The sequence below is a fragment of the Carcharodon carcharias genome, chromosome 6, assembly GCF_017639515.1.
Source record: "Carcharodon carcharias isolate sCarCar2 chromosome 6, sCarCar2.pri, whole genome shotgun sequence".
Lineage (NCBI taxonomy): Eukaryota > Metazoa > Chordata > Chondrichthyes > Lamniformes > Lamnidae > Carcharodon > Carcharodon carcharias.
The window spans coordinates 63,866,017-63,891,253 of NC_054472.1; the positions used below are offsets into that span (position 1 = coordinate 63,866,017).

Consider the following 25,237-nt stretch of genomic DNA (forward strand, 5'->3'; position numbering starts at 1 on the left):
CCCACTGGGGCTAACTTTCAACTTTTTACACACAACCTGTTTTCCTTTCTATCCTGTCCCATGCTTGCCTGATGGCTCTGTAATTTTTTTAAGTTGTGACACTTCAAATGCTAACAATACTAACCAAAAAAAAGGAAATCTGGATCTAAATCTCAAAAGTTCCTCCTCAGAAGCCTAAATTGTGTACATTTAACAGAAGAACTATCAGCAAGATGGAGGCTTGAAATAACTGTCCAGCAGAGTAAAAGAGTTTCTGATATATGGGTATTCTGCATCTGTTCAAACCTTTATTTACTTGGGAAAACTGAATTAGGGATTTGTAAAGAGAAAAATATACAAGCAAGAGGTAGTTCTGCCATTAGTCAGTGCACTACTCTTGCTCGTCTCGGTCCAATTGCAACCGTTTCTACCAGCAAACCCTCCCAGCTTCTAATTTTCCTCTGGTCCATTTTCCATACAATTTCCTTTATATGTTACATTATCCCTTTTCAAACCTTTTATCAGTTTTCAGAACATTAATTCAGCAAAATATTTGAAAAGAAACAAAATGCAAGAATAGCCATAAATAAGTTATCTCTAAACAGCCAGTTGGTGTACTACTCAGTCCGGTGTCACCTTGATTATCTTCTTGGACTGCAGACTGTCTCCTCCATTATGATGAATGATCAAGGTTTCATGTAACTGGGTTATAATCAATGGTAATAATGACTTTACAAACACTATTCATGATCCCTCCTGTGCACATTTGTAAGTATTCCTAAGATTCTGGTGGGATTTTGAGGATTTCAGATTGTTGGTCATGTCTTTCTCCTAGCAATCAGCTGTGGTCATCCTGGAAATCCAATTTACGGGAAAACCTCTGGAAGTGGTTTCAATCTCAACGATGTTGTAACATTTTCTTGCAACGCTGGATACATGATGGATGGGACAGCTAGGGCCCAGTGTCAGGCAAACAGACAATGGAGCCAATCTGTACCAACATGCAGAGGTAAGTGCATAATATAGTTAGTGTCTTTTACCGTTATAACTTGCAGTGTGAAAAGAGGCTATACTTGTAACTGGTAAATGAGTAAAGATCACAATCACTATTAATTGTGGTTTTAAAGTGCTTATTTATTTCTGAATTCCAGTTCAGCATATAATATACATTACCTGAAAGCTGGAGTAGACAATGCTAATATTTACACATAAGGGAGGATCTATGTTGCCTGTTCCCTCAGTGGCCTACTTTTGTCACTTGTTTAAATGAAAGATCATGTGCTGTTCTGATGAATGCATTGTGTTATGAAATAATCACCTTAAAGTTTCCAGCTAGAGGGGTTTTTCCTGATTATTTTCCATAACTCAACAGAAGCTTGGCTGAAGCTCTGGAAAAATGGCATAAACAGATGTTTCACCAGGGCCTCCGCCAATCTTCTGCCAAAGGTATATCCGAAGTATGAGGAACTCCCAAGGAAATTCTGTCCTGTTGTGTCTTTTCAGTTGGTCATATGATGTGCAGTCTGTTTTTCTGTGGTGTTTCCATTTTAAAGGCAAAGGTGCAAATACAAAGTTGGATGAAGTATTTCAATTGAAATATATCCAGTACTTTGTCTATTTGTTTTGAAGCTAAGCTGGCATTCTTACATTGTACTTCACCTTATCTCAGTCTTATCAAACAAATGAATTGGGAAAACAAGTCTTATAAAGAGCATAGAGTTAAATGAAATATGCACGTCAAGAATGGGGAAACGCAAGTCGGATCCTTGTGCAGCTTCTGAAACACGAGCCCACCTCCAAACCCCATTCCTGTCATATTTTTGTCTCTGACAGATGTGAACACGGAAGGGTTGGGTTAGCGAGCCACAATGCAGTATGGGAAGAGTAAAGCCAGAGTGTGAATGTGGAGATCTGCTGGTTAGAAGGCCTGCCTTGATTCTCAGGGACAGCACCCCAACTTCCAACATCATTCTTATGCTCCATAAGCCTCACCCCTCATTCCCCACTAAAACCACCCCCAAACCCCTTCTATGCCCTCTCATACTCCTTATGACCCCTACATGCCTCCTTCAATACCCCAATGCCCCCTTCATGCCTCGTCATACAGCTATGCCCCCATATTTCCTCCATAGCCACTTCACTATGAGCAGATCTCAGGGTGTCTTTGAAATGGACATTTAAAAATATATTTCTAACAATTTAATAAAGCTGTCATTTAAACACACTTCACATTGAAAAAAAAACTTTCATAAAAGCCATAAAACCCCTTAGTTTGTCAGTCTGCTGTAAAACCAAACAACTATTACATACCACATCAAAGACAGATAATGCTTTAGAAACCTCCTAAAACTGAGTCAAATTGTGAACACAACCCTTTATGAAATAATTCATTCATAATCTTTAGAAACTCCACCAGCATTCATAATAGATTCAGCTGTCAAAACAAACATTGGTAAACCTAAGCATTGGAGTCTATTGAAGCTGACAACCAGATGGTCATTTGTTTTCTAAGCTACCCCAGATGTTCTGTCACTCAAAGCAGTTGAGGAGCAGGTGACTTTTTTTTAATCTCTCTCTAAGGATTGTTTTTCAATTTAAAAGTACTCCAGAAATTTAGATCAATTCATATTATAACATTAAAGAACCCAAACATTCTTTTCTTCAATTTTGAATGCATAAGAGCAATTTCCCATGTGAAAAGTACTCTAATGCATCTCAACACTTAATGCTGATGAATATAATGGTCAACTTACCTTTCTGGACAGAGCTCTATGACGAATCACTGCAGTTAACAATATTACATTACAACACAGCACCCAATGGTCAATTTGGAAGTTGTTAAAACACCTGTCAGGAAATTTCCGAAACCCCAGCAGGCTTCCCCCAGTGGTCACAAACTCTCCAACAAGTTGCTTTAATTTTAGGGCTTCCAAAACCAGCAATAGCACAGGAAAATAGTGGGGGAGAAGAAATTCAAATTTCCCATTGAACTCACAATGGTGATCCCAACCTCAGAAGTGGTGCATGTAGGTCGTAACCCAAAGCTTTCCTGGCCTGTGAAAAGACCATACAAAAATAGCGCGAGGTTGAAAAGTGAGCGGAAATTTGTTTTTGCTGTCAAACAAGATTTTGGATTTCTCGACCCCATTCCTGCCTCCATTGGGAGATGAAAATCCACCCCAAATATGAGTGTTTTAAGTAAAATAAACATGTTATAAAGCTGACTATATCATACAGGCATGAGAAGCTAAGTTATGATAGCTGTTTATTTTGTGTCAATTGCAATCCAAACTTTCAGAGCATCTGGCACATAATTTTGTGTGTTGGGCGCATGTATTAGGAATTCAAGCAGATTTGGCCCACAATCCCATCCCCCACACCTCCACCGCCCCCCCCACCCCCCCTCCACTACCGCCTAACAAATATTCCCATTAATTATGATGGATGGCAAATGTGGAAAGCACTTGCTCCAGATTCTACTTAAGTGCTCCTGGTGAGTAAACATTGCCAGTCGTGGTACTAAAGATGAAATTTCACCTCTACACATTTGAAAAACATATCCTAACAGTTTAGCACGTTTGTTTAGGAGTTGAATGTCATTTTACTTTGTTCCTTTCTGACTTCTGAAAGGCACAACAGTTGGAATATGCAAGGGGCTGCACAGTGAAGCACGCCTCGTGATATAATATGAAGCCACTCAATATTGGCACAGAAGGAATTAATACATTCTCTGAAGTCTGACCTTTACTTTTTCTCAATTTCAAAGAGAAAACAAATTTTTAATACAACTCAACTCCTTATAAATAATTAACAGCTCCTGTCACTGGTTTGAAAACGTAAACTTACAATTTGAATAAATGGGGCATACAGAATATCCATCAAATCAGTGTTGTCCAAATAAATTAATGCTAAAAAAAGTTCTCACCTATATAAAATCAGAATGGCGAGGCTGTATTCCAGACTGTTGCTGATTGTTTTTTTTAATTAAAAATATTCCAAATTATCCAACTATTTGAATGAAGTAAATAACATAGCAAAGTGTGGTTTTTGTGTTAATAGGCATAAAGATCAGGTAACTTGAATTCAGCAATTAAGAGGAGCAATTACCAAGTGGCATGCAGCTCTTTTTGAATTACTTTCTCTAAGATTATACTAAATATACAAATAGCTGAATAGCTCTGTAGCTATGTACAGAGTACCTTGGAAGTTATAGATTGACAATTCGATTAAGGTTGGAAACCCTGTGATCTGTTCAGTAGTGATTTTAATTGTTACTCTTTTAATGGGAACCTCTATGTACTTTAGCAATGGAATTTATTCCCATATTGCCTTTATTAGTTTCATCTTGATTTCTGTTTAAAGGGAAGTGAAGTATGAGGAAATGTTTTTTGAAGATTTTAAAAAACAGCAAGTTAACACAGTACCCAATTGACAGCGGAATTCCAAATGGCTTTCTCCAACTTTAGTTACTGGGTACAACAGGCTTATGCACAAATGGTTGGATGCTTCTTGAAGGCATTTCACACATTCCTATTAGATCTTACATGGACCCCAACATAGCCCTTCATTCTCCTTTATATATGTTTCCCTCTCTTTAATACATAACTTCCATTCTTCCATGTGTCTTTGGAATTGTACCTTTCCCATAATATAAAAACTTTCATGTTGCCAATATCATCAGTAACCAATGGGAAAAATAAACACACTTCTTAGCCTTGCTTAGCTGGCTAGCTGTAAACAGACTAACATCCCTTTGAAATCCAAACAATCCCTTCACTTATCTCAAAATGCACATTCCCTTCACAACTTACATGCTAAGACAACATCTACATTTATTCATTAGCATTTCAAGTACATTTCTATACCTAACTTCTTTTGATAATGTCAAGCTTGCAGTCTACCTGACTCTAAATGTAATTAAATCACACAAACAGAACCATCTGCACTCACACCCATAAACCTACTTTACAAAGAATCAGAAAAATATTATGAAAATGATTATACTTTCGTAACAGTATACCTACAGTGTTGCTAAGGAGGGAGTTCCAGGATTTTGACCCAGCAACAGTGAAGGAAAGGCAATATATTTCCAAGTCAGGATGGTGAGTGGCTTGGAGGGAAACTTCCAGGTGGTGGTGTTCCCATGTATCTGCTGCCCTTGTCTTTCTAAATGGCAGCAGTTGTGGGTTTAGAAGATGCTGCCCAAGGAGTAGTCAACTTCATATCTTACTTGCAAGTGTCTTGGCAATCAAAATATGGAAGTCCAGCAGGTTGTGACCCAATGACCAATTCACTGTACAGAAGGTCTTTGGATATATGACCATCATCCATCCAGTGAACATGGCCAAGCCATTGCAGAGATTGTTGGCTAAATAATGAGTGAATGCTGATGGAATTAGCATGATCCAGGCCCTCTAAGGTCATGATCTTAGCTTCCCAAAAGATGTAAAGGATAAGACTGAAACAACGAATGTGTAAACAGTTCAGCCTTTTCTCCTGCCTAACATATGTTGTCTAGGTTTCACCACTGTAGAGGAATGCACTGAGGACACAGGCTTGGTAGTCTCAGAGTTTGGTGTTCTTGATCAGATGCTGTTGGCCCACAGTTCCAACATGGACCAACAGCAACATGACCAAGAACACAAAACTGGGCCAGTCCAACCTAGGGAAAAAGCACTGTTGTGCAGGCACTACTCTAGTCGGACAGGTAGAATGTTGTTTCTGGAATCAAGTAACTGTGGATTTTCACAGTGCCAGCCCTGACTGAAATGAACAGAGATAATCAAGGAGACAAGTCTCTCCCTCCCCCAATTGTTAGCATGATCAGAGGCCAGTTGACACATGTCCCTAAGCATATAAGGTATTATAGTATTGGCAAAAGATATATTGCGTTGCTTGGCTTCATTACAATTTGAAACAACATCTGCAGTAATAAAATGCTGAACCCAATCTTACCTGCTCATTCATTGGGAAATGTTAGTGGTTGGTGGACATTTTCTTAATTCAGTTCTCAAAGCAAATTCATAGAAAACCACAACTTATCAGGAATTGAAAACCATATTTAACTTGCATCATTTTTGATTTTATTGGTTAGTGGTAAACTGCTCTGATCCTGGAATTCCTGCAAATTCCATCCGGGAAAGTAAGAACGAATATGGAAACTTCACCTTTGGTTCAATGGTATTCTATGACTGCAACCCTGGATATTTTTTGTTTGGATCTTCTGTTCTTTCTTGCCAGTCTAATGGGTACTGGGATAAGCCGCTGCCTGAATGCACATGTATGTATGTTTTATTTGTATGTGCACCTTATTTAAGGTGGTAAAATTAAATAAATAACAAAAACTTTCTGTGGTAAAACACTCTATATTTCCATTGATTGTATTTAGATTGTGGAAGTCTAGATGTAACTGTTGGTAACACTTAACGACTTAATGCATTCATATAACATTCTTTGTCAGCTGTTTTAATGGGAATAGTAAACTGCATTATTTTTTTCTTGTTAGTTGACAGAGGGATATTATACAACTGTGTTAAGCATTTATAAGCTAGTATCAAAGACAACAATTTCTAGGCTGAAATTTTGTCTATTTCAGCAAGTAACTTGTCTTATGACTACAAGCAGGACTTTATCTTTTTGATATGTAACAAAGGAAACCAGGGCAATTTATGTCTTGATTTGTTATCTCTTTCAAATAGTGGTTGACTGTGGCCATCCTGGCATTCCTCCAAATGCAATTTTGTCTGGTGATAAATACACATTTGGAGCAACTATTCACTATTCCTGTGTTGGCAAACAGCTGCTTATTGGCCCATCAATGCGTACCTGCCAGATGAATGGACACTGGAGTGACTCCATGCCTCACTGTTCTGGTATGACTAATTTTTGTGCTATCTATAATCAGAAATACTAACCTACATTAAACTTCAATCAGCTTTGAATAGTTTCAATTTCATTTCACTCTATACAATAGGCATGCCATGCTTTTGATTGGTGCCATTCATATGCAGAGGGTTCGATGATTGGGTTGCTGTTACAGCCAAAGAAACTATAAATTACAATACTGTACAAAGATATTTCACTTAACTTGGACTGTCGGGAAATAATTAAGTCGAATTCATTGAGTCATTGCAATGTGGGATGCAAGGGAAATATAAATAATTTTCTCTAATTAGCAACTTTTACATTTCAAGCACCTCTTTCAGACAAATATTCTGAATATTCCCATTATTTTGAAAGATCTTTGCACATAACTTCCTCCTGCCTGATAAAAATGAAAGTAGAGGCTTGGATATAATTCAAGTTATCCCTTTTACCAATATTCAGTGATGTTGCAACCCGCCATGACTTCCATGGTGAGCAGAATGGCTGCCAGTGGGAATTGGGTGGGAAATTTGAATTTAAGTTCCCCTGCCTCCATTTTCATCTCCCCAACACGGGTTTGCCCAGTGGTGGGGCAGAAAAATCTGGCCTGTTATATCAAATCCATTCACAATGCTCCAAACTTCAAAAAAATCTCCTCAAAGTAATTTTTTGAAAAACAGTAACCCAAATCTTCCTGTCTGCGGACTGTCAGAGACTGGATGTGCAATTGAAGATGCACCTCAGGACCCTGTGGAATTCCTGGTATGTGGGAATTGCCCGGGATATTTAAACTTCCATTGGGCAATTCCCCTGTTCCCTGGGACCCTCCACAACTGTCTCCAACTCTGAGCTAGAGTCAGAGACTTTGGGCAGATTTGAGGTACCTAACTGGATAGTTACCCAGGAAATGTTAGACAGTTTAAAATCTGGTCTAGCCCCTGGTTAACTCCATAACCAAAACCCCTCCAAATACCATCACCCCCCCAACCCCTCCCAACCCATCAACTATCCCTGCAGGATCAACAGACCACCCCCACCCCTACATGACCAAAGTATCCCCTGACTATCTGACTACCCCCTGACCGCCTGACTAGCCCCTGACCACTCAACCTTCCTGCCTCACCAACCTCATATACCAACCCACCTCACCCAGCTACCCACCTCATTCACTCACCCATTCATTAACCCATACTCAAAGACTGGACATTTAAATTTAAGAACATAAGAAATAGGAACTGGAGTAGACTACTCGGCCCCTCAAGCTTGCTCCGCCATTCAATAAGATCATGGCTGATCTGCTTGCGTTTCGATTTCCACATTCCCATCTAACCCCAATAACCTTTGATCCCCTTGCGTAACAAGAATCTATCTACCAATACCTTAAAAATATTCAATGACCGCAACTCCTCACCAACTTCTGAGGCAGAGAATTCCAAAGTCGCATAACCCACTGAGATAACAAAATTCTCCCCATCTCTGTCATAAAAGGGCAGCCACTCATTTTAAAACAGTGCCCCTAGTTCTGGACTCACCCACAAGAGGAAACATCATGTCAACGTCCACCTTGTCAAGGCCATTCAGGATCTTGTGCACTTCAATCAAATCACCCTTCACTCTTCTAAGCTCCAGTGGAAACAAGCCCAGCCTGTCCAATCTTTCCTCATAAGACAACCCACTCATTCCAAGTAGCAATCTAGTAAACCTCTTTTGAACTGCCTCCAATTCATTTACATCCTTCCTTTAATAAGGTGACCAAAACTGGACATTCAACGCGTGGTCTCTCCAATGTCCTGTATAACTGAAGCATAGCATCCTTACTTTTATGTTCAATCCCTCTTGTAATAAAGGATAGCATTCTATTAGCCTTCTTAATTACTTGCTGTACCTTTTTGTGACGCGTACTAGAACACCTATATCCCTCAGAATTATGCAGCTGTTCTCCATTTAAGCAATACACTGCTTTTCTGTTCTTCCTGCCAAAGTGAACAACTTCACAGTTTCCCACATTGAACTCAATTTGTCAGATCTTTACCCATTCACTCAACCTATCTATATCCATCTGCAACCTCCTCATGTCCTCACAACATACTTTCTTACCTATCTTTGTGTCATCTGCAAATGTGGCCACCATGTCTTCACTCCCCTCATCTAAGTCATTGATGTAAATTGTAAAAAGTTGAGGCCCCGGTACAGACCCCTATGGGACACCACTCATCACATCCTGCCAATCAGAAAAATACCCATTTATGCACACTCTCTGCCTTCTGCCAGCCAGCCAATCTTCTATCCATGCTAATATGATACCCTCTACACCACGGGCTTTAATTTTCCATAATAATCTTTGTTGTGGCACCTTATCAAGTGCCTTCTGGAAATCGAAGTAAAGTACGTCTGCAGGCTCCCCTTTATCCACTGCGCACATTACTCCTTCAAAAAACTCCAATAAATTGGTTAAGCATGATTTTTCTTTTACAAAACCAAGCTGACTCTTCCCATTTGCCTTGAGCTCTTCTAAGTGCCCAGCTATAACCTCCTTAATGATCGATTCTAATAACTTCCCCATGACAAACATCAAGCTAACTGGCCTATAGTTTCCTGTTTTCTGCCTCCCTCCCTTCTTGAATAGAGGGGTTATATTTGCTACTTTGCAATCTGATGGAACCTTTCCAGAATCTAGCGAATTTTGGAAAATTAACACCAGCGCCTCTTTTAAGACCCTAGGATGTCGTCCATCGGGACCCGGAGACTTGCCAGCCTGCAGCTCCATCAATTTACTCAGTAATGTTCCCCTAGTGATTTCAATTTCACCAAGTTCCTTTCTCCCATTCACCACCTGATTTGCAGCTATTACTGGAATGCTTTTTGTATCCTCCATAGTGAGCACTGGAGCAAAATATTTGTTCATTTTTTCTGCCATTTCCTTATTATCTACTATTAACTCCCCACTGTCACTCTCTAAAGGACCAACATTCACTTTACTTACTCTTTTCCTTTTTAAGTACCTGTAGAAACTCTTGCTACCTGTTTTTACATTTCTAGCTAGCTTCCTCTCAGACTCTAATTTCTCTCTCCTAATTAACCTTTCAGTCATTCTCTGCTGTTCCTTATATTTTATCCAATCATCTGTCCTGCCACTCATCTTTGCAGAGCTATATGCTTTTTCCTTAAGTTTGATGCTTTCCTTAACATCTCTAGTTAACCATGGATGGTGGGTCCTTCCCTTAGAATGTTTCTTTATAGTAGGAATGTATTTATTCTGAATACTCTGAAATATCCCCTTAAATGTGTGCCACTGCTTCTCTTGATCTATCCTCTAGCCTAGTTTCCCAGTTCATTTCAGCTGGCTCAGCTTTCTTCCCCACATGGTTGCCCTTATTTAAGTTTAAGATACTAGTCCTAGACCCACTCTTCTCCCTTTCAAATTGAATGTTAAATTCAATCATATTGTTATCGCTGCTACCTAGGAGTGTCTTTACTCTTAGGCCATTAAGCAACCCTGTCACGTTATACAATACCACATCTAATATAACCTGCTCTCTGGTTGCTTCCAGAACATGCTACTCTAAGAAACTATTTCAAAAGCATTCTAAGAACTCGTCATCCAGGCTACTACTGCCAATTTGATTTTTCTACTTTATGTGTACATTAAAATCACCCTTGATTATTGCCATCCCTTTATCACAAGCACACAATATTTTCTCTTGAATATTTTGTCCTACATTGTGGCCACTATTAGGGGGCCTGTAGACCATTTCACTAATGATTTTTTTCCTCTACTATTCCTCATCTCCAACAAAACCAATTCTACATCCTGATCTCCTAAACCAAGGTCGTCTCTATTGCACCAATGCCCTCTTTGATTAAAAGTGCACTTCTACCTCCACTTTTACCTAACTTCCTAGTCTTCTTGAATGTCATATATCCTTCAATATTCAGGTCCCAATCATTGTCATCCTGTGGCCACGTCTCTGTAATTGCTGTCAGATCATATATATTTGCTTCAATATGGGCCATCGACTAATTTACTTTGTTACGAATGCTACGTGCATTCAGATAGAGAGCCTTCAGTTTTGTCTTTTTGTTACCTTTGTAACATCTAGTCTTGACTGTTGATGTATTCTTAGGTTTTTTTTCTCTCTGTCCCTTCCTGTTATTCTTTGACCCTCATTTCTCATATTACTATTGTGCTCTCTTGTCTTGAGCTACATCTTGAATTGTTACCTCTACCCAAACTTGATCCCTCACCCCTCTTGTTTAGTTTAAAGCCCTCTCTACTTCCTTAGTTACGCGATTTGCCAGACACTTGTCCCAGTAGGGTTTAGGTGTAAACTGTCCCAACAGTACAGCCCCCACTTTCCCAGTACTGATCCCTGTGCCCCACAAACCGGAACCAACTTCTCCCAAACCAGTCTCTGAGCCACACATTCGTCACTCTATTCTTATTTGCCCAATGCCAGTTTGCAAGTGGCTCAGTTATTAATCCAGAGATTATTACCATTGAGGTTCTGCTTCTTAATTTGGTACCTAGCTCCTCATGCTGACTTTGCAGAGCCTCTTTCCTGGTTCTGCCTATATCATTGGTACCAACATGGATCCTCATCCAGGCTACTATTGCCAATCTGATTTTTTCAGTTTATGTGTCCGTTAAAATCACCCATGATTTTGGCTGTCCCTTTATCACAAGCACACAAAATTTTCTTTTGAATACTTTGTCCTACATTGTGGCTACTGTTGGGGGGGCCTGTAGATCCTCCCCTTCCCATTGCAAGTTCCTGTCCAGCCCTGAGCAGCTGTCCCGAACTCTGGCACCGGGCAGGCAACATAGCCGTCTGGACTCTCTTTGTCACAGAGAACCGTGTCAATCTCCCTCACTAGACTGTCCCTTACTACTACTACATTCCTTTTTGCTCCCCCGGCTTGAACGGCTTCCTGTACCACAGTGCCATGGCTAGCCAGCTCATCCACCTTGCAGACTTCATTTTCATCCACACAGGTTGTGAGCACCTCAAACCTGTTTGACAATTGCAAACTCTGAGGCTCCTCCCCTGCTGTCTGCTCGGTCCCATTACGTGCCTCACTGACAGTAACATCCTCCTGTCCCCCACTGCTGATCAAAACAGATAACCCTCTTCTAAGAGGTGTGACTGTCTTCTGGAACAAAGTATCCAGGTATTTCTCCCCCTCCCTTATGTTATCCAGTGTCTGAATTTCGGCTTCCAGGTCACTAATCCTGATCTGGAATTCCTCTAGCTGCTTACACTTCCTGCTGATGTGTTTGTCATGGATCTCCTTGGCGTCCAAAAGTACCCACATCTCACAGCTGCAACATAACACCGGTCCTGCCATTCTAACTTATGTTATTTAGTTAATTTGCTTTAATTATTTTCTTCCTATATACGCTACAATTTACTGTGTTTATTGAATGCTAATACCATTGACAATTAAAGGTTATATGCTTCTTAACTACAAGGTATGTGTTTTAGATATTCTTTTAAATTACTTAATTTTTATTTTTTTATCTTAATTGTTTGATTTTAAGTTTTCAGATGTTGGTTTATTATTTTAAAGTTTCAGTATTCTTTATTTATAGATCTACCTTAACTCGTCTGCCCTAACCTGGTTAATCACACACTTTCCCTTAGACTGAGCACTTACCATCCAATCAACTTTCTAGCTTCCTGTGATGTCACAGTTGCTTCCTTTTTCCTGGACTACGTCCTTTATAAACTGAAGTCCCCGCCGCTTTCCATGCCCTTTTCAAACCTAAGTCCCCGCTGCTCTCTGCGCCCTTTTCAAACTGAAGTTCCCGCCGCTTTCCGCATCCTTTTCAAACTGAAGTCTCTCCCGCACTCTGTGTCCTTTTCAAAGCGAAGTCCCTGCCTCTCTCTGCACCCTTTGCAAACTGAAGTCTCCCCTGCTCTTGGCACTCTTTTCAAATTGACATCCCTCCAACTCTCCGCGTCCTTTTCAAACTGAAGTCCCCATTCTCCATACCCTTTTCAAAATGAAGTCCCCGCCGCTCTCCGCGCCCTTTTCAAACTGCCATAAAAGGGGTAGGTGGGGGCCATGTCCTGTCTTTCCCCAACTCTTCACCGTCCAGACAGAGCTGCCCAAGGCATTCTGCGCTCTAATTCCTGTCAGAACTGGGATCAGAAGACCCGAGCAGAAATGCACAGCAGCGTCGGGTAGGGTCAGGAGAATCTTTGAGTCCAGCAGCAATGTGCCTAGCATTGCCAGTGCTCAGAAGATTCAGACCAAGGTCTACTTTCTTAATATTTTCCTGTGATTTAAATTTGCCTTACTTGGAGCAATTTTTGTTACTCATCTCTGTAACATCTTAAAAGCAAAAAAGATTCTTCCTGTGATTAAGTGACCACTGTTCCACTGTGCCCCCTGATGCCTCAGATGAATGACTTATGCAGCAAAAATAAATTGGGCCCCAAAATCCTCGGATCTCCTCTGCTGCTGACACAACCAGAGTATCTGAGGTCAGGACAGGAGTATCCAACTTAGATATATTCAGCAAGCATCCATGCCAATATAATCTGACTATCTGCAAGAGGAGGAAAGGTGGGAGGAAGATGTGGTGTCTCATGGTGATGTGCTAGAGTATGAAGAGGCGAGGTAAGGGGGAGATGCGAGATGAACTTGCTTAATTGTTTTTGCTTAATTATGGGCAATTGAGCTTTTAAATAGAAGTGTTGATTTGACATGCTTCTAGCAGGTGTCTGGGGTGGTCCTCAGCAAAAGACCCAGGTCAGGTCGGATGTTTAAGACTTGCACCCATCCAAGGATTTGGATGATTTTTTTCTGATATCTAGGTTACAGGATACTGAAAGAATTTATGGTCAACCTCTTTTGATATATGCTCTGTTTCTACCCAAATGGAAACCAGTACATTATTTGCCTTTCTCTTCTGCTGCAGTTTATCATTGATGTAGAATCTTGAAAAACTGTTTCTAAAAATCTTTCGCTCTGCCTGCTGGCACGCGCCCGACATACCCGAGTGTGAAATAAAGTGCCTTGGCTTCGGCCGCGTCATTACGCACTCTTGTGATAGTTCGGTCAGAGGGTGCGCCGCTGGCTCCCTTACACGCCTGCTGACAATTATAAGGCCTATTAAGGCCATTAAGTTAACAGTTGAGCTGAATTTTTCACTGCCTGTTCAATCTATTCGCAGACAAATAGACCAAATGACCTTTGCGTTTTTTGGGAAACCTCATCCATGGTTGAGACGAGGTTTCCTAAAGCAAATAAAAATAAAATAAATATTTTACACTTGAATTAAAAACATGTCCCTGCTCATGCTGTCACATGAGGGGACATGATTTAAGACATTTTTATTTTGTTGAGTAGTTTTTTTAAATAGTGCTTCATCCCCCTGAGGCAGCTCCGTGCCTCAGGAAGATTGAAGCACTCTTTTGCGCGCACGCCCGAAGTTTGCGCTTGGCCCACTCGTCCTCTTCCCCCTGCCCGCACAGGCAGCGCTGAGCACTACCCTCATGTTACATGCTGGGCGGGCTTTAATTGGCCTGCCTGTGTAAAATCGCGGTGCAGTGGCAATCGCGGGTGGCAGTCGGCTTCACAACCACCACCCCACCACCCCCAGCTCCCGTCGAGCACCCCTGCCAACGTAAACTGTTTTCCATCATGTTAATGATGTGTCAAAAATTGTCTCATAAGTTAGTTCTATCTGACACCCTTAACTTTCACAAAGACTAAGATGGTTAAAGCAGTAAGTAGTTGAACCAGTCTACTTCTGCCGGGCCAGGGGTGGGGGGTAGCATGGGGGGTGGGGGGTGCAGTTGCAGGGGGAGGGGGAGGCTCTAAATTTGATTGTTAGAGTGCCCTACATCCACTGGTTTCAGCTGTGGCTGCTGTGGAAGCATGACAACTGGAGAAGAACTTTCAGCTGCCAGTGGGGGTGGGCGCATAGGTGGTTGGTCGCAAATATTCATGCCACTGGCCAGAGGTTTCCTAGCACCTGGGTCATTTTACTGAAGGTGGAACAGGACTGCCATCAGCAAGCAGCACATTGACAATTCAGTTTGATAAAGGCCTATCAATGCTGTTTTTAGGGGCCAACTGGAATTTTCCAGTCAGCCTCCTGGCCCTTAGAGGTTTCCAGAAACAATGGAGCTGCCTGGAGGTGGCCTCCCAGAGGAAGACAAGAGATCAGCAGTCCAGACAGACTTTGAGGCCCCCCTCCCTCTGCCTGCCTGGCTTCGGCTGCAGCCACATGCTGCCCAGTAGAGGGCACATTTTACTCTAAATTTTAAAAAAATATTGATGAGAAGGGCACCTCTATCTTGGGGTGTCCTCTCTCTCTATCTGTCCTACCTAAGAAAGCATCTTGCTGCTGCCTCATTACTGACGGCCCTTTGATTGGCCGTCCAGGTTCAGGAGCCTGTCTGTTCCCTAACCATTAATTGGCCAATTCAGGAAAAAATATACCTGGGTGACATTTCCTCACACAGTGCGGGCTTCTGACCCCATTTAACCCTGATATCAGGGTCCAGAAGCCAGCAGGGAAAATCCTGCCCTAGGTTTCAGCGCCTCTGGATTAAGGACTATCTTTTAAAAGTTACAATTGTCCAAATGACTACCCAATAGATCTCAGAAAAAATTGTTTAAAAAACTGCCCCTGGAATATATCTTAAGATTACCATTCCACACTTTCAGGATAGACTGACCTTTTTATTAAACAATAAAGTTTATCTTAGCTGTTGTCTTAAGGAATCTCTCCTGAGCTAAGGAAACTAAAATGTCACTCTCAGTTCCACTGATTACTGTTCCTAACACCTTTAAGATTTAAGGGTGCAAGTTGTTTTGGGGCAAGTACTTTTCATGTCTTAAGAACATTTATCCTTTGTTGTTTCTCTACTGTCCAGCTGTTCTTGTTTTGCCCTCTCGATCCTGGAAACTGTGGGGTATATTGCACTATTCTTGTTATTGACTCACAGCTACATTAAAGAAACAGACATTTGATTCTACTGTGACATGTTGCATGTTCATAAAGGTAGAGTGCTGGTCAAAGATTCTAGCCCAATAACTAATTAGGCAATTTTCCTTCCCGATGATATGTGAAGTTTATTTTTACAAAATGCAACTCCTCCTAATATTTAACAGAATGCTGTACTTACCCTCCCACTGCTTCACAAATCTAGACATGCTTGAATTCCCAATTATCCGCAATAAACTATCATTAAACGCTATCAAACTCATCAACCTTGAGTCCTTTAGATAACTGAAATCCGCCCTCCCCTTCACAATTGTCAATAAATCAGTATATCAATCATACTCAGATGAAGCACAGGACTAAAACAAAAGCTGAGCCCTGCATTGTGCCTAATTGCCCAACCTGAGGTAATTTGTATTGTAGCTCAAAATTAAAAGACTGCACTGGAATTCCCCCACCCCACCCCAGCCAGCATTCCAATCTCTCTTCACTGAGCAGCAAACTCTCATTTCACTAAAATAGAATATAAATCTATTGAACCTTACTGTACTGAGGAACATCTCAGCCTTCTCTAACGCTCACCTCTGTACTAAACAAGATTCCCAAGGAAATTTGCCCCTCAAAATCTTGCCTTTCCCTATGTCTGGAGCATTTCTTGAATCCCCTGATGAAGAATGTTCTGTCCTGCTCAACTTCTCACTGATTTGCTTTCCAGTCCCTCCTCGCCCTTCCTTTACTCTATCCTTTCTGTCTTCCTCTTTCAACATTACACCCTCTCCCTCTTCACTTCACCTCTTTTTCTTTCCTCTCACTTTCTCTCCTCTCATTTCCTCTCTCCTCTTTCTCTCCTTCTCCCCTTATCTCCCTTTCTCTTCCATGTTTCTTCCCTCTTACAAATCCCCCCTCCTTCCTTACACTCTCTATCAACCTTCTCTTGTTCTCTATCTTTTTATTCTTTCTCCTTCTCTTTTTCTAACTCTCTCCGCATATCTTCTCTCTATCCAAATCCGAATTCCCAGTCAATGAGCAGCATTGCAAATTTCCCATTGCCAACAACACCCCAAAACTGCCATGAGCAGCAGTGCAACATTAGATCTCTCCTCTCTTCTCAGTGAGCATTTTATCAAACATTAGCTTCCCACCCCAGTAATCAGATATTCAACACCAGCATTACTCTTGCCTCAGAGACCATATGCAATATCAAAAAAACTCTCTAAAGTGCAATATTTCAACTTTGAAAAAGGGAAGAGGAGGGAACAGGAGGAAAGAGATGAGGAATTGGGGTGCAGGGAGATGAGGCTAAGTCCAAAGGAGGTGAGAAATAGGAAATAATGAAAGGAAAAAGAGAAAAAGGAAATGGAGGGTTTCATGATGGGAGTGGCAGGGGAGTCAGATGAGGAGGAGGGAGGAAAGGCTATAAAGTAAATATCCATGACTCTGCGATGCAAAAAACATCCCTTTTCCTGTAACTTTTCTTGGTTATTTGATATTAATGACATCTGTTTTCATTGTCTCTAAATTAAATAATGTGTTCGCATTCACATTACTCGTTTCTCTCTGTATTTTAAAAACCTAGATCATCTCTCCTGTAATATCTTTCTCAAATGATAAAGATATGTTCCAAGAGCCTTTTGAGAACTTAGCAGTATAAATCCTATATTTATTCTCATGCCACAACATACTGGAATGTGATTTTGCATCTCCGTTCACCTGCATTGTTGAGTTCTAACCTCAGTGATACAAATGCTCTGGAGAACAGCGCAGAGGCCAAGTGTTTCTTCATATGGAGGAAAATGAAAAGGAGAAGCATCTTTAGGCCATCACCCATGTGTCTTCCAGCAGTTCAGCATTGATTATATGAAGACAATAACTTACACTTATATTGCACCTTAAAGTATTTTAAAGTCCCAAGGCACTTTCCAGGAGCATAACCAGAAGTTTTCGGTTTAACCATTTGACTTTGGAAATTCCAAGGAAAGGTTTTAAAATAAAATGTTGTTTTATAATCAGTAGTAGCAACAGAGTGCAATGTGACATATATTGGTTCACAGTACATTATTTTTGAAAATTAGTAGTCAATAAACACAGTATCATTCTAGACTTTGAGCCTACCTATGAAGGACAAGTTTCAAAATCTTAAAAATCCTAATCCTAAAATTTACCCTCTCAAGCATTCGTCCAATTTCCTTTCGTAAGTTATTATTGAATCTTCTTCCATTGCCCTTTCAAGATATTGCATTCTAATGGTTCCAGCAGGGCACTGATTTATACACACAGCCAAGTCCCACAAAGTATAAAAGATCAGTTGTTTAGAAAATTGTTGCATTCCTTGTTTCTTTTTTAGCATGCTAGTTGTGATGCGGCTGAAAGATCTGCAGCTTGCTTTCATGTAGATGTGCTTTTATGATCTTTATTTCATCACTTCATAGCAGAATCAACACAACAGTCATAGTAAGAATTACAATAGAATTCATTTTTAGTCCACATGAAAAAGTGACCACTTGTTTGCACCAACCTTCAAGTGTTCTGATTAGTTTTGAAATTGCAAGACTACTTTGTTTTAAAGAGATCAAACCATAATGCTTTGGGATCAAATTCTAGGAGGTAATTCTACCTACTTTGCATAGCCACCTTGAAATGAAGCAGAGATTTTGACAGCCCCTATTGTTGCTGTGTTTACATTGAGAAGTCAGATTTAATTTGCTGTCGGTTAGATTCAAGCTAACAATTTTAATAAGAGAATTAGCTTTTAGCTTTTTATGGAACTGAACAAAGGTGATGAATGAAGTTCATTTTACTGTTGAGAGATTGTTACAATTGAATCACAATGCATACTTTTTAGTAAGAAGCCTCAGTGATGTAGCCTGACCATTCTGAAACCTGAAAAAGACAGCTCAGAAGCAAAAAAAAACTTGAATTTATATAAAGCTTTAAAGCATCCCTCACAAATGTCCAAAATGCTTCACATTTCATTGTTTTGAAGTGCACTGGTGGTTGTTATATTGCCAATAGGATAGCCAGTGCACAGTTAAGTCCCATAGATGAATGACCAGTTAATCTGTTTATTGGTAGTGCTGGCTGAGGAACATTTCACCTGAAGGTCAGTACTTCCAATGATGGAGCATTCTGTCAGTACAGAAGCAGAATGGAAATGAAAGAAATGGAAAGAACTTTATAACCCCCAAGATAGTATATAATAGATGTAATGCTGACACCTATTAAGCAGCTTATTTCTTTCAACTTTAAATAATCTCTAGCTTTATTTTCAATTGGGGATAATTATCATTCACTTTTTTTCTACCAAGCTTGCTTTATATTTGGATGATATTTTAGCTGTCAGTAAGACAATAACCCTTTACGATAATGCTCTGATATAAGGTAATCTGCTAATGGATTCTGCATGAAGCATCAAATCTATAACATGCCACTTTAGTGGTATTTGTACAATAACATGCTTTCAGGAGGGAGCCAATGTCCCAGGGGCCACGATGTTATAGCACCATCTCCTTACGAGTACAAATCTCTACTGGAATCATAAAATCATGAAATTATCCCACATCTCCCAAATACGCCTTATAGAAAATGTCACATGCATTTTTGGATGTAAAATTATTGACATGGAATGACTATGTGATACTTCCAATAGTTCTTTCTTTACGCATTGCTTTGTTTTTTGTTTCTGTTACAATACATTAGAACAGCTAGCAATTCTGCAATACAATATAGAATGACTTTGTTTAATTCATGTTTTAACCTTTGCCAATGTATTAAACAGCTGATAATATTCCATAGCAACAGTGACACAACAATAAAAAAAGCATGAATCAGGATATTGCCCTTTGGAGTAGGACTGTGTGAATACTTCACACATCTGTATAGCTTTCAATTATTTTGAACAGGCTCATCAAATAAATACCTATATGTGGGAGTTGTTCTCCTTAAAGCAGAGAAGAAAAAATGAATAGAACAGAACGTGCTGAAAATACTCAGGTCTGGCAGCATCTGTGGAGAGAGAACAGAGTTAACGTTTCTCTTTGAAAATGATTCTTCTTCAGAACTGAAGATGAGACATACTTTACTCAAAATATTATCTCGCTTTCTCTCTCCACAGATACATTCAGATCTGATGCGTATTTCCAGCACTTTCAGTTTTTATTTCAGATGTCCAGCATCCACAGTATTTTGCTTTTATTTAGGAAAAGAGAACATTTGATAAAGATATTCAAAATCATAAATGATTTTAATAGAATAAAGAAAATGAAACTTGGCAGTGGCAGAAGTGCTGTTATCCAGAGGGCACGGATTTATGTCATTAGCAGGATAACAAGAAAGTTATGATCTGGAATGCATTGCCTGAAACGATGGAGGAAGCAGATTAAATGGTAATATTCAAAAGGGAATTGGATCAATAGCTGAAGGAAAAATAAATACAGGGCTGTAAGGAAAGAGGGAAGGAGTTGGACGAGTTAGGTATTTCTGCCAAAGAACCAGCATAGGCATGATGAGTGAAGTGGCCTTCTCCTGTGTATCCTTCCAAGATTATTCAAAAATCTGAACTGAGAATATTGGTTGCCCAAGCTAAACATTTACACGGGAGTAATACTGATTGAAATATATATTCCATTTTCTCACTGAGAATCATTGCTGAAATATTGCTCATATCGGAGCTGAGACAGTACTTTATTTAGAAATAGAGATAAATTACTGGAAGAAAGGAGAATTTCAAAGAAAATCAAGCTTCTGTTCTGGGCCCACAAATGATTATTTGATGCTTTACTCAATGTATCTGTTATTTAATTTGGATAGAGAATTCTAAACATAATGTAAAAGAATGTGAAAATAAAACATAGTGGGTTGAATATTAACCATAAATAGGTGGATTGGGGTGGGTTGAGATATTAAAGTAATAAAAATACCAACCCCAACCTGCCCACTTCAGGGTTTAACAAACGCAAGTCAAAGGGCACTAAATCAACCTGCTCCCAGGAAGCGGTTTGGAAATTTAAATAATTTAATGAGGCTAGCAGCTTCTGATTTAACCTGCCTTCCTAGGCTTCAGGAAACCCACCAGCTAAAGGGAGGTGAGGACATTTTTGCGGGGAGTTAAATGCCAGTGCAGCACTGCTTATGAACCAGGAGGAGCAGCAGTGCATCTCCTTGCCCCCACCACCCCAAGTCCCCAACACACAAACAATTCCACCCACCCAGCCCCAACCCCCAATCAAAGCCCATACAAGCAAAAGCAAAGTATTCTGGCTGCTGGAACACTGAAATAAAGGAGTTCTGAAGAAGAGTCATATTTAACAAGAAACATGAACTCTGTTCTCTCCACACAGATGCTGCCAGACCTGTTGAGTATTCCTATCACTTTTTGTTTTTATTCCTCTTTTTCTTCACTACTCTAAAGAAAACAATCCCCCAAATATAGGCATTTATTTGATGAGCCCATTCAAAATAATCAATAGCTATACACATGTGCAAACTGTTCATACAGTACTATTCCAAAAAGCAATATCTAGACTTTTTTTGAATTATGTCAATTTTGCTATGGAATATTTATCAGCTGCTTAATTAACTTGTAATGGTTAAAACATCGATCGAGTAAAGTCATTACACACTTTATAGCAAAATTGCTAGCTGTTTTAACATACTTGCAAAAGAAACTTAAAAGCAAAGCAACATGTGAACAAAAATATATTGGAACTATCAACATAGTTATCCTATGCCAATATTTTACATCCAAAAGTGCATGTGGCATTTTCTATAAGGCTTATTTGGGAGTTGTGGGGCAATTGCATGATCTTGTGAATCCAGTAGAGGTTTGTACTTGTAGGGAGGTCACTTTGGAGATGGTGCTATAAACATCATCAGCACAATTCTTTGATCTGTGGCCCCTGTGAGTTTGGCTCTCTGCTGAAATGCTGAATACACTGAGGAAGTCTGGCAGCATCCGTGGAGAAAGAAACAAAGTTAACATTTCAGGTCAAGGACCTTTCTCCAGAACTGAAGGGAGATGGAAATGTAATAGATTTTAACCAAGTGAAAGGAAGAAGAGAGAAGAAGAACAAAAGAGAAGGTCTGTGATAGAGTGGAGGGTGGGAGAGATTAGCTGTCAAAAGATTCCATGATAGAAAAGGTAAAGGGAATTGCAATGGTTGTGGTAAAGAAAAAAAAGATTTGTCCAGAGTGGCTGTGCATGGCAGAATAATGAACAACTGTGTAAAGTAAAAATATGGGGGAGAATTTTATCCCCATCGGGGGGGCTGAGCAGGTGCGGGCAGGCGCACAGTCGATCACCGCCCGTGATCGGCTGCATGCCGCCATTTTATGTGGGCGGACCAATTAAGGCGCAACCAGCGTGATGTGCACCCGGAAGTGCTGAGCACTCCCTGTGCGAGCAGGGGAAGGAGGGAGATTCGGGACTGTGCTCTTTCGCGCATGCACGCAGAAGAGCACAGAAATCTCCCTGAGCACAGAGCTGCCTCAGGGAGATTAGTTTGATTATGAAGAATTAAAATGTTTAAAAGAATTATTCAGACGTGTCCCCTCCTGTGACAGTTTCATATGTCGATGAATTTTAATAACATTTTTTATTCAATTTATAAACATTTCATGAGACCTCATCCTGCCTGTGGATGAGATTTTATGACAAAAATGAAAGCCGCCTGGGCTCTTCGCCTGCCGGGCAGCTCAGACAACCAGCTTAATTAGATTATTAACGGCCTTAATAGGCCTCTGACAGTCTAGCGGGCGCACAGCCGACTCCGGTGTGCGCCCGCTGAACTGAAGATCTGAATGACGCGCGGTGATGTCGGGACGCATGCCTGATGTCACCGCGCATCATTTCAGGCCATGAAAAACAATATGAGGGGAAGACAGAGTTTACAGTCTTAAATTGTTGAACTCAATGTGGAGTCCCTAAGGCTGTAAAGTGCCTAATCAAAAGATGATGTGCTGTTCCTCGAGCTTGCATTGAGCTTCATTGGAACAATGCAACAGCCTATGGAAAGGGATGCCCACATGAAAGCAAGGTGGAGAATTAAGGTGGCAGACCACCAGAAGCTCACGGTCATGCTCGTGGACTGAATAGAGTTGTTCCGCAAAGCCTCTTGTACAAAGACCCTCAGGTTCAATGATCAGATCCCCATTTCCCTTGGGTCAGCAATCAGACCTCCCCTAGGTTTGGACATACTCACTGTTTATGTAGCAGATGCAGTCTTCTTCACTGCCTTGGTAGCCTGCTTCATAGTCCTCCATAACCAACTGGAGCTAACCTGTCAATTAGGCTGAGTTCTGGATGGGGAACCTGTCAATACAGAAGAACAGATGCTCTGGAGGTAAAATTAATGATTTCCAGCATTGCTTTCTTCTACTTTGCTTCAATTATTCGATATAATTGTTTGATCTTCATAACACATAATACGTCTTCCGCATTTTCGGATTTTTAACTTTTTTCAGATGACGGATTTGGAAAAAGTTTTAAAATTTGGATTTTGAAAGCAAAGTGCATTCACAAAGATTAAAAAATGGCACTGAAATGTTAAGTGCATTAAATTAAAATGAGCTAGGTTTGATAGTGTTTCCCCATTAACTTGTAAATGATATGCCATTAATTTCCCTGCTGCAACATTTGATAGGCAGCATACACCTACTTTTCCTTTCTGGCTGTTAACAGCAGAAGACAAATGATAATTACAAAAATACAAGCAGTCTACAAATGGAAAGCTGTAGGTCAAGTTTCAGAATGGAAATGCAGAAAGTTAATTGAAAGTTATCTTGTTTAAACAAAGGAAGACAACCTACTGAAGTGGGTAGATGAAACATGTTCCACCGTTTTGCATTATTGCACAAAGATAAGCTGCACTTTTTGGTACAAAGTGATCCAATAATAACTGTTCGATCATTGGCCAGAATTTTACGCTGCCCCACTGGCAGCGTGAGGAAGCGTAAAATTGAAGGGATGGGATTCCCTCCAGGTTCCCGCCCACCCTGACCACACAAGGCCTCAGACAGGAAGCCTGCCCTTGACCCACTTGAGGCCTATAAATAGCTTATTATTGGCCACTTAAGGACCGTTTCCCACCTAGCCTCAATTTTTAAGTGGTCGGGAAAATTGAACTTCCATGGAGAAATCCTGAAAAAGAACAGTTACATCTCGGGGGGATGTTGGAGCCGGGGTTGCCTTCATCAGAAGGCAGGCACCATCCCCTTAAGGTCTAAGCTAAAATCAAAAAACTCGGATGTTGGAAATCCAAATCAAAAATAAAAATACCTGGAAAAACTCAGCAGGTCTAGCAGCAACTGCGGAGAGGAACACAGTTAACGTTTCGAGTCCATATGACTCTTCAACAGAACCTAAGGTCCCCTTAAGGTCTGTTGGCCTCCGGCCCTCCATTTTCACCTCCGACCTCTCCCCCGTGACCCCGATCATCACCTTTGTGCTGCCCCAGGAACCATTGAACTTAACTGAGCCTCCAGTGCCTGGATGTAGTCTCCGATGTCCTCCTGCATTTTTTCTTCTGTCCACTGCAGCACTGTTGCTGCAGGGGCTGGCCAGCTGTCAGCTAATCAGATTGGCTAGCAGCTCCCTGAGGTGGGACTTCCTCCCGAGTGAGGGTCAGAAGTCCCATTTGCAACAACTTAACACTCATGTCAGTATGAAATGGCTGGAGGGCATTCGGAGTCAATGGGGATTTGTTCCCTGCCGAGCCTTCAGGTGGCAGGAAGCAAGACCCCACCATCCGAAAAGCCCAGACCTTTGTGAAATAAAGCAGCTAATGGTTCACACGGTTTTCTTGAAGCAAATGAAGAGCACACCAGCAAAAGACTCAATATCCATTTCAGATGACAAGGGGAAACCCTGGGTGACATGATTTATAATTAGATTTTAGAAAGCTGCGCGCACCTCTAAATGTAAAATGTTCAATTAGCCGATGGGAGCAACCAGCAGAAAATAAAGACTATAACTTGTGGCAGCACTTTTTTTTTTTTCTCAGCCCGTTATATTTTTTTTCTGTCATTTATCATCTTGTTTAGTCTAAAGAGTAGGCATTTTTAAAAAATCTGATGACCTCTTAATCTTGCTTTTGTGTTTTATTGCAGGAGATACAGTTGGAATGTGTGGGGACCCTGGTTCTCCAGCACATGGTTTGAGAGAAAAGAGTGAATTCTGGATTAAGGGCATCGTGCGCTTTTCTTGTCTGACAGGGTATAGTTTGCATGGTTCCGCTGATAGGATTTGTCTTCCCAATGGCACCTGGTCAGGGAAGCAGCCCGAGTGTAAGGGTAAGTGAGATCTGCAACCTGTTGTCTTTTGTTAGTGCTGTAGGTTTATAAATAAATGTTGTGTTTTCAGAATTCAGCACATCAGAAATGAGAAACCAGTTACAAAGGACTGGATTTCCATGAAGTCATGGAAACTCAGTGGAACTTCCA

At 40.6% G+C, this 25,237-nt stretch overlaps 1 protein-coding gene across 1 annotated transcript in view; it reads left to right on the plus strand.

Moving 5' to 3' along the window:
* Positions 1–25,237, plus strand: part of csmd3b (CUB and Sushi multiple domains 3b) — a 2,092,226-nt gene that overhangs the window by 1,968,831 nt on the left and 98,158 nt on the right. Inside the window, exons 54-57 of the mRNA XM_041189252.1 lie at positions 815–988; positions 6,074–6,259; positions 6,678–6,851; positions 24,905–25,087. Of these exons, the coding sequence (XP_041045186.1) occupies positions 815–988; positions 6,074–6,259; positions 6,678–6,851; positions 24,905–25,087 (717 nt within the window). The remainder of the gene's footprint in view (positions 1–814; positions 989–6,073; positions 6,260–6,677; positions 6,852–24,904; positions 25,088–25,237) is intronic.